This window comes from Numida meleagris, chromosome 5 (assembly GCF_002078875.1).
Source record: "Numida meleagris isolate 19003 breed g44 Domestic line chromosome 5, NumMel1.0, whole genome shotgun sequence".
NCBI classification, from domain to species: Eukaryota; Metazoa; Chordata; class Aves; order Galliformes; family Numididae; genus Numida; species Numida meleagris.
Window position 1 is genome coordinate 18,304,114 of NC_034413.1, and position 12,844 is coordinate 18,316,957.

General features: G+C 45.7%; 1 protein-coding gene across 1 annotated transcript in view; it reads right to left on the reverse strand.

Moving 5' to 3' along the window:
• The window catches only part of SEC31B (SEC31 homolog B, COPII coat complex component), a 43,030-nt gene that overhangs the window by 7,657 nt on the left and 22,529 nt on the right, over positions 1–12,844 (reverse strand). Inside the window, exons 15-21 of the mRNA XM_021399052.1 lie at positions 7,625–7,803; positions 6,867–6,993; positions 5,880–6,025; positions 4,479–4,652; positions 3,663–3,851; positions 2,700–2,910; positions 1,972–2,298 (exon numbers count right to left, since the gene is read on the reverse strand). Coding sequence (XP_021254727.1) covers positions 1,972–2,298; positions 2,700–2,910; positions 3,663–3,851; positions 4,479–4,652; positions 5,880–6,025; positions 6,867–6,993; positions 7,625–7,803 — 1,353 coding nt within the window. The remainder of the gene's footprint in view (positions 1–1,971; positions 2,299–2,699; positions 2,911–3,662; positions 3,852–4,478; positions 4,653–5,879; positions 6,026–6,866; positions 6,994–7,624; positions 7,804–12,844) is intronic.

A 12,844-nucleotide genomic window follows, 5' to 3' on the forward strand; every position in this document is an offset into this window, starting at 1 on the left:
TGGCATCCTGTTCTACACAGCAAAGATAGCGAGGATTGCTAGGAGTGTAAGTATGTACTCAGTATTCAGATTTCCTACACAAAGCTGAGACTCTCTGGATGAACTTTTGTGCCTGGCAGGTGGTCTTCAGTACAGTCAGTCGCTGTGCAGAGCCACCCCAATAAGACACTGATCCTTACCCCACTGATAGTATAGATTGGGAGATATCTATTTTCTGTCATCAGTGAATTCCAAAGAGTTTAATCAGTACAAAGCACCAGTATGAAAAGTTTGGCAGTCCAACTTCCCCCCAGAAGATGGAGATTCAAACCCCAGCTTTATCCTGTAACTAAAGCCAAGAGGACTTTTCAGTTTCCCCTGGAAGAGAGTTCCCAGACTCTGCCTGGGAAGCTCTACTCCATCATTGTATGTGTTGGACCTCCTTTCTTTCAGTCTAACTGGGGAGAGCACAAGCAAAGCTATGCATGAGTCTGAGAGTGTAACAGGGAGAAAACAAGGTAAGTTACAACCACTGGCCTGCTCATTGCCTAGAGAACCAAGAAAGGAGCAGGGCGTGCCTCCCTGTCCCATTAGCTGACAGAAGGTACACAGGTTGAGAATGCTCTAGACTGGAAGCAAATAGAGAAGGAAGAAGTCCCTGTCTTCCGTACTCAAACTCTTGAGTAACAGTAGTGTTTTCATTTTACTTGCAGCACCCCCAACTGCCACTTACCAGTCCTCTGGACAAGTATATCCACTACCCTGATTGTACAGCTCCCGAGACATGCAACGAATGGCAATGAGCATGCACGCATGCACGCACACTAAACATGCACACACACTCCACGTTTCACTGGAAGCAGCAACACTGCCTCCCCAACAGGTCTGGAAGCTTCTTTGTGTACTACCTGCATGATCCACGTGGGGATCTAGCCAAGGGAAGAAACCTGAAAATCAAGGCAGGGTGGGACAGTCATCATCACCGACAGCTTTTACTCAGCAAATAATGTCCCTGGACTACTACCCCCATTAGCTTTGAAGAAGAAATTTGAACAGGCTTAGCTGAGACTCTTTGCATTTAGTCCCCACAGGCTCTTACAGAGTGAGATTTGCTATCTTTGGTTAAACCAGCAAATGATTCCAGGTGGAGGCAAACCTCAAAGCCACAGTTCCTTCATTTCACAGAATATATGTAGCTTGGAAAAGCATCTCCTCAAAGATCTAAGGACTGTCAGCTTTGTTGTTAGGGGTCTCAGTGGCTAAACCCATCAGACAGCAAGCAAAGAACTATCAAGCACCAGCTGGGATGATGTTGTGGGAAACAGAAAGAGTGAATGCCCATCCACTGGGAACTAGGACCAACACTATGCTGCTTCTTCATCATGCTTCTAAGGACTTCACAGGACTTGCAGGCTGAGCTGGACGCAAACCACAAAACCCAGAGGGGACAGGCTCCAGGTTTAGTACACTGCACAGAGGAAACCAGAAAAGAATTCTAGGGCAAGGAATTATGGCAGCAGGAAACAATGAGGAGAATTGTAGCACGGCGCACAAAAAGCTAGGCAAGGGGTATCCCACATACAGAGAAGAACCACTTTGCTATCCCAGCATTTCAACTGCACTTCTCATTGAAGTTACAGAAGCAGAGATAAGATCAGCAAGCCTCCTACCATGCATTCCCTGGGAACTATCACCCTTTGCCTCTGGAGTGAACGATCACTCAAGGGCACACTGGTAACCTGAAAAGACAGCATCTTGTAACCACAGCCTGGGGGACAGGGTGGCTGAACAGCCTGAATAAAATCATAATCACTACTGTATTTCACCACCACAGCAGGACTCAGCACAATGTGCCTATTAGGTTGGCCTCAGCTAATATCACATTGAGCCCTTAAGGTGGCAGACCAGAGCTCCGAAAGCCCATGACCACTACTTATGGCAAACCACATCCAGGAGCATCCTGTATAGACAGGTCACACAGGCAGTACTTACCTATGGGAGGTGGAGGAAGGCTGGCTGCTGGCAGGGGCTTAGTAGATGGAGCTCCAGGACCCCCCTGAGGGTAACCCATGTTCATGGGGCTGCTGAACGGTGCTGATGAAAAACCTAGAGGAGATTGGCTTGCCACTGGGAGAGGACAGGCTGCAGGAAGCTGAGATGATGGGATTGAGGCCGGAGTGAACAGAGTAGGTCCAGATGGTAGAACACCAGGAGATGTCATGGGCATGGACTGTCCTGACAGAGGTGGCTGGCTGGGGAAGGAAGTAGGACCAACAGGTCTGGCTCCCACTGGGCTGAATGGCTGAGACTGTGACAGAGCTACAAACAAGAAAGAGAGTGCATCAGCATCACTTGTTCCATGTCTGAACTACTGCTGGTGCTTTCCTTCATGCTAGTAAGTCTTTTCTTCTTCAAGCCATGCCATAGATAATCCACACCAGGAGTATCCCCCATAGCCCAAGAGACACAAGTCAAATAGTGTCACAAAGTTAGCAGAGGCTTATCCATTGCTACATGTGCTTAACAACAGTAGATGGGCAGCAGTGGTTTGCAGAACTAGATATGTCATAAGTGCTGAGAAGCTTCTCTGACTGCTGATTTGTTCTTTTGCAAGTAAATCTGTGAGAAAGAGGCAGAGCAACCACCTACGCCCCTGGCTTTAGTCTAAGAAAATCTAAGGAACCTCTAGATAATGGAAACAACCATCAGACAGCTGTTACCTGGCCCTGAAGCCGTTGCTGGAACCATGCCCAAGTTGTACTGTGGGTACGGCGGCCCTCTGGAATAGACACTTGTTTGTGGACTAGTGCTGGTCTGGGGAGGGACAACATGGTGAGGTGCTGCAGACATTGCTGGCACTGGCTGAGGAGGGAAGGAAGGCACTGAAGGCTGAGAGGGTGCTGAAGGGGCAAATGATGACTGATAGTTGGGCTGCAATTTAAAAACAAAGAAATTTGAAATGGTCAGAGTCACAATGGATACAGGCATACACACACATAAAACAGACACACTTTTTATCTCTGTCACTTCCCAGGTAAGAGAAGATGCTGCTTTTATCACAGCTCTGGATGGATTGGACCAGAGGCCTCGCTGCTATCAGGAGCACAGAGGACCTCCCTCCACCCATCAGTGTGGCTGGCAAGAAAAGGCAAAGAGCAGAAGGCTGGGTACTGCCTTCCCTGCTGGTACAAGACTTGATGACCCTTCCTTTCACACCACATTGTTAGTTCATGAAGCTGGGAACCACACTCTACACAGTATACTCAGGCTTTCACAAGGATTAGCCTTCAGGAACCAATTCCCATGCTGTGACTTCCTGGAAGCGCAACCAGAGGAATTAATGAAGGAATAATAATGAAATAATGGAAGCAAAACCTTCTGAATACAGTTTTCTTGTGCAAGAACTGAGATGAAGCCAAACTGCACTAGTTTTACTGAGATCCAAGGGTGAGGTGGATTTGGAATAGCAATCCTTTTCTTTACCATGTGGGTAAGGGCTTTGTGAAAAGAAGCCATCCAGCCCACTTCTGCATTATCAAAGAACTTGTGTTTACTTCAGGAATGGACATCACCGATGAGTTCCTCAATGCCTGCAGTCTGTGCCATCTCACAATTCTTCATACGTCTTCCCCAACCCAACGTCCTTCCTCCTTCTCCCATAAGCACTTGAATTTCAGGCCTACCTTCTCTGGATGCCTGCGATCTGTTTTGTGCGCTGCTCTTTCAGGGGTGGAGCTCCTCTGGGCTGCTGGAGATGTGTGCTTCATGACACCTACATTGACACGATTGTAAGGGAAAGGGGGTGGCAGCTGATCTCCCACATTCTCTCCTTGAGCATGGAAAAGCCGGTCTCGGAGCTGTTCTATTAGGAGCTGAAACAAACCATGCATTAGAATTGCCTTGAGAGCCTCAAATGGAGGATGCTGGGGAGGCATTCAAAGCAGACTGATCAGAGATTTTATATCAACCTGAAGAACAGGCCACTTAAGCAATAGCCAGCAGGAAAGAAAGAACCTATAGGTGACAGAATCTGAGACATATTTCCTCACAGATGAAGTCTCACTGATCCTTCCTCCAATCTCTATGGTATACCTTCTCCAGCCCCCACTCACATTTGGGCACTGTGCAGATTCACTTTAAACTACAAAGTAACCTCCCCATTCCCTTCTTCTATCAGCTAGTTTCAGGACTAGATGTAGTTTCCCTGGAAAGCTACCTTCCAGTGATGCTCCCCAAGAACCATATTACAGTTCTATAGATTCCCTCCTTTTCCCCAAATCAAAGGGGCTACAAAGAAAAAAAAAAAAGAATACAGGTGCTATGTCTTAGAAAAACAAAACACCACATCTCTACTCTTGAATTACCATATTTGAATTACAATTACCTTTATTAAGGTGAAAACTTAAGTCCTGACACAAGTAAAATCCCAAGCTCTCTTGTAAAAAGTAGTGTTTTCCTCATATAGTACTCCTTCCTACAAAAACCTGTTTCTCACTCACCTCTTTAGAGCTGTTGGGTAGGTAATTCATTGCAGCTGCCAAGCATCCTTGCGATGCCAGGAGATTGGCATACTGGGTGATTTGTTCTGCCAAGACAGGGCCTGGCGCTGGTCCTGCTGTGCCTCGGAGCATCTCAATGGACCTGCTCAGCACCATCGCTTTCTCTATGAGATCCTGAATAGGCAGGGAGAGAGGCAGGAATGGACCATTCAGAATCTGATTTCTTTTACTGGCCCATCTCACAGTGAGACAACAACAGATGGCTCCTCCCTTTCAACTGCCATTGGGTCCAACGTGAACAGAAGTTACTCGGTACCAGATACTACCACTGATGACCATTTCCTAAGGTGCACTTTGTGCAGAAAATCAGGAACCAGGAAGCATATCCTGACATAGTTACTTGTACAGTAAAGAAAAAAGAATATGAGAAACCACAAGAACATTACCATCAGCTGTGATCTTTTTATTAAGAAATTACTTCTGTAAGTCTAGGAGTCCAAAATGCCAGCTTAGAAGAGAAAGGATTGTAACTATACCAGGAGAAATTCACTAGGAAAAATTACTGCTGCTGAGAAACAGACCAGAAGGTTTTTAGTTATTCAAAGCCCCTTCAACTCCTAAAAATCAAAGCTAAATTTGTATCTATTTAATGATATATGCATCACTGATGACTGGGAGGAGGCCAGTTTCAAACAATCAGGAATGCTAAAGAGGCCTTTTTGTTGCTGTTATTTACTAGCAGGCTTCAAGACCAGGGAATTCTGTAGCAAAGGGAGTTATCAGCACATGTCAGAGTTGAAGACTTGACTAGTTCATTCTAGTGATTGACAGACACAACACAGGTTAGCAACTTAGAACTGGTCTAAGTGTAACAGGCAACAATGCTGACTTAGGACTTGGAAACCCTGATTCATCTTCAAGATCCGACTTCCCATACAAGACTACTCTACCTGCAGTGCAAAGAACACAAACTAGACTTCATTTTGCCAGACTTTTCTGGATGAAGTTAGAGCCAGATAACCTTAGCATTATAGCTATACAGTTGATAAGTTCAGCAGCAAATATACTCCCAGACAACTACCAGTCACATAATAGACACAGTCTAAGGAAGCTGAGACACCACCAGTATACAAAGACAGGCACACAAGCCATAACTCCCATCCATGGCTGGATTTATGTGCAGCATAATCCGTACTCTGAAAACACAAAACCCTTAAGAGTGTAAGTCTCTTCCAGATGTAAGCCCATAATCCAGGCTAGAAGGAGATACCTTGGTGACTCTGAACAGCTCTTCACTGTCTTTTGGAAGCCAGGTAGGCTATTTGATTTGATAATGCAAACAGATTAGTGTTAACAAACTGGCCTAGAGAGAGAGTCAAATCAACATCTTAACACCAATACCTGCAAGGCAAGGGGTGATGAAGTCTCATGGTTTTTTACCCAGCATTCCACCAACCTCTCCACATTGCCTGATGAGATATAACAGAGGCAGGCATCATTGGACAGGGCTGCATCTCCCTCCAACTCTAGGCGGGAACCCAGCATGTCTAAAAGGAAGAAAAGCAGCCAATGTTTAACACTTATTTTTTGAAGAGTTCATTAACCCTCACAGTCCTCTCTTACCAATCTTACGCTGTCCTGGCATAAAAAGCTATTGACAGGATCTGCACCCAATTCTGAGATAACACAGAAAAATGGGCATTAAGGAATCATAAAGTCAATTTGGTTGAAAATAGGAGTCATTTCTTACACATCTATCATTTTTCATATGTCTGTCTAGTCATCTAAACGAAGGAAAAACCCATGAAAATAAGAGATGAATGTGACAAAAAACTTCAACGTTCTTTTTTCCAAAAAAGTGCAAGCATCTCCAGGCAACAGTAGTGTCTGATACTGGAGACAGTAAATAGCCTGGTAGCTATCCATGTTTTGCAAAAGCTAGGAGATTAAAGGTAAGCTGGAACTATCTTATTATCACCACTGCCATGGCAACTTTCCAGCCCTACAATTTGGTCTGTATTAGATGCCATGTTTTCTTGCATTTCAAGATGTAATCTCACCTGTATGGAATGCTGGAACTTCTCCAACAATGCTTAGCCATTTCTGTTTGCCAGGTGCTAGTTACCAGCTAAGCAACATGTCTTACCTACTTTAGCAGGGGAGTTGAACTTGATGATCTCCTTAGATCCCTTCCAACCCCTGTGATTCTGTGATTCAGATTCAGTCACTAGATCGCCCCCTAACTCTGCCATCTCAGAACAACCAGTTGCTAAGCACGCTTTTAACAAGACTGAGGAAACTACTGAAGTCATCAGTCAATAATCCACCTCTGAGTTTAAAAGGGAGGGGAATCCGTTTCAGGTGGAGTATACACAGTACACTGCATACCACAGAGCTGAGTGTAGTCCTCATGCTTTGAGTATGTTAACAAGATGGCCAGTGCCTCCTTCCAGCTCTGTAGATCACATGTGCAAACAATATCTTGCCACTTCTGCTGCACAATGGAGGAAAGTAGCTGTAAGGGGAGAAAGAAGGTCTATCAGTCACTAAAGACTAAGAGACAGTCGGACTGCTCAAGCAAGTGCATCCACAGGAACAGCTCACTTTCAGGCATACTTCCCAGTAGGTAGTAACCACCTCACTGCACGTGAGGGTTCACCAATCCCAGCATTCTAATGTTAACGGTAATTGGTACCCTATGCTTCTCCAGAAAAAGCCCAACAAAGTATTTAAGAAATGAAAGCAGCTGCACTAGGCAAGACTAAAGATCTGTCTAACACATACCCTGCTACAGAGCACCTAGTATTGATGATTGTGAATACAGTGCTGGGCTTTTCCATTCCCTTTTTCACTCCCCCATTTGGCAATTAATAAGCTAGGATCCTCTTATTTGAGCTAGAAAGGGGCTATATATTCAACAAGCATTATACAAGCATGGGGAGCTAAGGCACAATCTGTCAAATGAAAAGAAAGAAACAGAGAACAGACATTCTAGATGGGTAATATGATGTAATCATAAAACTATCAAGAGATAAAAATTAATGTCCAGCCAAGAGGACATTCCACTTCCTGCCAAAGCACTTCCACATATATTCAAACATCTGCCATCTTCTCCTGCTCAGTGGGTACACAAAATTGTCACTAACCATGGAGAGTTTTGTCTTCCGCTTGGCAAAGTAGCGCTTCTGGGTCTCCTTCAGGAGGTTCTCCCCACCAGCAATAGCTAAGATGATGGCATCAGCAAAGCGCTCTGCCCGCATGCACAGCTCCACAGCACCCTCAAAATTCCCCAACAAAAGAGCTTGGCTGATCAGTCCATCGGTATCTATAGAGATGAGAAAGCAGAGTCAACCTACAGTGGCATCATCCAGAATCCATGATCATGGCTGTTCTAAAGAGCAGACTGTAAGAAACAGTAACATATGGAAGTCCAAATAAAGGAAGATTTGGAAACACAAATCAGGTTTTGCACTTAAAAACCAAAACAATCAAACAAAAAACCTTCACTGACGTGACATGTGTCTTTCATCACAACTCTCCTACACTTTAAATACGTCTTTTAACTGCAAAGAATATTTATTTACACAACACATATAGATGTTGCATGACAGTGGAGTGGGCCATGTATTTTAAAGATATCCACTTGCTGGAGTGGACCAGATTCCTCCTGGTCTCTGTAGAATTTTCTGTGTTACCTTCCTCTCTTCTTCTAAGATGGCAGAAATACATTTCATATAACATACCTTCTGTAATAGGAATCTCCAGCATGCTCATATTCTGTGGGATGAGGTTGTCAAAAAAGGCTGAAGAGGAGGAAACAGCAGCTACATCATCACTGGAATTTATCAAAAGCTGTGCAAAGAGTGCAAGAGGTTAATTTACTCATTCAACACACAGATCCTGCCCAGGGTGGGGTGGGGCTCTTCTCCATTTGGTTGAGAATGCTCACATAAATCTGGATTTCAGCTTGGAAACCCTTCATGCCTCCTGCCACTGCTCTATCAACGTGGATAGTTTTGCCAAGGCACCAACAAGAGCAGTGCTGTTATTGACAATGCTTAGGAGAATGAGAGTGAAAGACATGCAATGACAACAATATTGCTGGCTAGTTTTCCTGCATTCAGTGGTCAGCCTGTAAGCAAGCTGAACAATTTTCCATGGAATAGGGATAATCTCAGCCGGAAATACGTATAATAGGCAGGATCACATACATGCTTGGTGCTCGATAGGAACACAGGACACAACTGCTACCCCTAGAGTATCTCAACAAGTGTTCAAAATTTGTGAAAAAGATTACTAAATTGAGGATAGTGGCTTTATATTCCGTAGAGGAATACAATTTACAAAGGATGCCAAACCAGGCATTGGAAGGCATCTGAAGATCATCATCTCAAAATCATATGAAAATACATTTCAAAGGATAGAAGTGAAAAGGAAAGAAATGCAAAAGAAATACCACAGCAGAAGCTTCACAGAGGAAATCCAGAACTGTAGCATGAAGTTAAGCTCAGGTGAGGCTAAGTCTATCACTGAAGAAATCAGCACTGGCGAAGCAAGCCTTCTTGCAGTGTTAATAGCCAGGAGTCCGTCTTCATCATTCGCTGATTTGACTTAAAGCCAGAAGGAACAGCTAGGATCACTTAGTCTGACCCTGTGACAGGCCTGTCAGACTCTCAACTGCCCTCTGTGATTCCTGCATTGAGCCCAACATCTTGTGGTTGGAATTAAACTTTCCTGTTCATTCTGCCCTCTGCTGATCTCCCAGAGTGGTAAGATGCACAGAACATACCTGATCTGGCTGTGCAGTGTTTGTCTCATCTGCCTCGGGAAGGGGTTGTTTATCTGGGATTCCATTGCTCAAACACGAGGTGATCTACAAAAGAAACAGACATTCACAAGGTGAAGGTTAACCATGATAGCAGCAAAGCCAACAAGTGACTGACAATTTCTAGACAGTTCCCTGGTGTCACGGTATTATCTAAGGGTATGCGTCCGTGACAGGAGGACAGGCCCGAAAGAAAAAAAAAAAAGAGGAAGGAGGAAGAAAAAAAAAAAAAATATTGCCAGAGGCTAGGGCCGGCCCCGGGCGGTCCGGCAGCTACAGCAGCAGCCGCAGACTGCACCCTGGGGAAACAAAGGGAAGAGGGGAAAAACAGGGGACTCATAGGCAGATCTAACACAAAAACAGCGGCACCAATCTGAGGAGGAACAACTAATTTTACTAAATATATCAAAATGAGGCTAGTAGAATTATAATAGAGAGTTTACAGGCTGAAAATCTTACACAGTAAACTGCAGGAGGACCACGTGCTTTCTCCGCTGGGCAGGAAGGAACAGACGCCCACGTCTTCCAGGTGGCTTCACCCCCCTACCCTCCAATGCAAAAGACCCCTGAGGAGTGCACCTCTTCCCCTCCCCCTCAGAGGGCCACACCAAAAAAGGCAGTTTGCAGTAACCAGGGAATTAGCTCTTTAACTGCCCGTGCTTTACATGATGTAATGTTGTGGAATACCGACAACAAAAAATCACAAAACCATAACATTCCATCCCTTATTCCACATCACTACATCATGCTTAACATATATTTATATACAAACGAACAATAATTAACATACATTACATACGTATCTATATGCCTATATATACATGGAATCACTATCTGCACTCCCTCAGCATCAAATTCCCTTGTGGTACGCACTGAACATCCCTGCTTTTCCCCATCACCCACCACGTGGACCCAGGTCCCTGAGCAAACACAGTGCCACGGTGAGGTTTCCCCTTTCCAGAGGCTGGAAGAACCCAAACCGCTTTCCCCAGCATGCTCTTTACTTGTACTACAGGGACCTTATCCCCCTCTACAGTATGTAGGGAGCTAGACTGGGTAGGACCAGCTCGATTGATTGATCCTCTAGTGTTGACCAACCAGGTGGCTTCTGCTAGATGCTTCTCCCAGTGCTTAAATGTTCCACCACCCATTGCTCTCAACATAGTTTTTAGCAACCCATTATACCGCTCGATTTTACCAGCAGCTGGTGCATGATAGGGGATGTGATAGATCCACTCAATGCCGTGATCTTTGGCCCAACTGTCCACAAAGGAATTTCTGAAATGAGTCCCATTATCGGACTCAATCCTTTCCGGAGTGCCATGCTGCCACAGGACTCGCTTCTCAAGGCCTAATATGGTGTTTTGGGCGGTAGCATGGGGTACTGCATATGTTTCGAGCCACCCAGTGGTTGCCTCCAACATGGTGAGCACGTAGTGCTTACCATCGTGGTTTCGTGGCAAGGTGATATAATCCACCTGCCACGCTTCCCCATATTTATACTTCTGCCATCGCCCTTCCCCCCAGAGAGGTTTCATCCTCTTCGCTTGTTTAATTGTGGCACATGTTTCACAGTCGTGGATAACATGTGTAATAGCGTCCATAGTTAAGTCCACCCCTCGGTCTCTAGCCCACTTACACGTCACGTCTCTTCCTTGATGGCCCGAGGTCTCATGGGCCCAGCGAGCTAGAAACAGTTCACCCTTGTTTTGCCAATCTAGGTCTATTTGAGCCACCTCTATTTTGGCAGCTCGGTCTACCTGATGGTTGATCTGCTGTTCTTCAGTTGCTCGACACTTGGGCACATGAGCATCTACATGACGCACCTTTACAACAATATTCTTTGTTCGGACAGCAATATCTTTCCACAGTTCAGCAGCCCAAATAGGTTTACCCCTTCGCTGCCAGTTATTTTGTTCCCACTGCTGTAACCACCCCCATAAGGCATTTGCCACCATCCATGAGTCATGCAAAGATAAAGCATTGGCCACCTCTCCCGTTCAGCAACATCTAATGCCAGCTGGACAGCCTTTACCTCTGCAAATTGGCTGGATTCTCCTTTTCCTTCAGTGGCCTCTGCAACTTGTCATGTAGGGCTTCACACAGCAGCTTTCCATCTTCCCAGTATGCTTCCCTATATGCGATGCTTCCCTACAATATGACAGGATCCATCTGTGAACAGGGCAAATTTCTTTTCATTTTCTGGTAATTCGTTGTACGGTGGGGCCTCTTCAGCACGTGGTACCTCTTCCGCTGACAATGTTCCAAACTTTTCACCTTCAGGCCAGTCTATGATCACTTCTAAGATCCCTGGACGACTGAGATTCCCCATCCGAGCTCGCTGAGTAATCAACGCAATCCACTTACTCCAAGTGGCATCAGTAGCATGATGGGTAGAGGGAACCTTTCCTTTAAACATCCAGTTGAGCACTGGCAGTCGAGGGGCAAGAAGAAGCTGTGTTTCAGTACCAATTACTTCGGAAGCAGCTCGAACCCCCTCATACGTGGCTAAGATCTCCTTCTCAGTTGGAGTGTAGCCCTCTTCGGACCCCTGTACACTTGACTCCAGAATCCCAGGGGTCGGCCTTGGGTCTCTCCTGAGGCTCTTTGCCACAGACTCCAGGTGGGACCTCTCTCTCCAGCAGCAGTGTAGAGGATGTTCTTTACATCCTCTCCCATCCGTACTGGCCCCAGGGCCACGGCACGGGCTATCTCCTGTTTAATCTGCTCAAAAGCCTGCTGCTGCTCAGGGCCCCACGAAAAATGATTCTTCTTCCGTGTCACCTGATAAAGGGGGCTTACAATGAGACTATAGTTTGGAATGCGCATTCTCCAAAAGCCCACTACACCCAAAAAAGATTGCGTCTCTTTCTTGTTAGCGGGTGGAGACATAACAGTGATTTTGTTGATCACATCTGCTGGGATATGACGACGCCCACCTTGCCACTTTACTCCTAGGAACTGAATTTCCTGTGCAGGCCCTTTCACTTTGTTTCGCTTAATAGCAAAGCCAGCTTGCAGAAGGATTTGGATTATTCTCTCCCCCTTCTTGAAAACTTCCTCTGCTGTATTGCCCCACACAAGAATATCATCAATAAATAGTGCACCGCCCTGTTCCAGTGCACTTTGAATCAACCTGTGGCAGATGGTTGGGCTGTGTTTCCACCCCTGGGTCAAACGGTTCCAGCTATACTGAACGCCCCTCCAGGTAAAAGCAAACTGTGGCCTGCATTCTGTGGCCAAAGGAATGGAGAAGAAGGCATTAGCAATGTCAGTGGTGGCATACCACTTGGCTGCTTTTGACTCCAGTTCATACTGGAGTTCTAGGATGTCTGGCACAGCAGCACTCAGTGGGGGTGTGACTTCATTCAGGCCGCGGTAGTCTACCGTCAGCCTCCATTCTCCACTGGCTTTACACACTGGCCATATGGGGCTGTTAAAAGGTGAGTGAGTTTTGCTGATCACTCCCTGGCTCTCTAGTTGACGAATCAACTTATGAATGGGGAGCAAGGAATCCCTGTTGGTGCGGTACTGCCGTCTG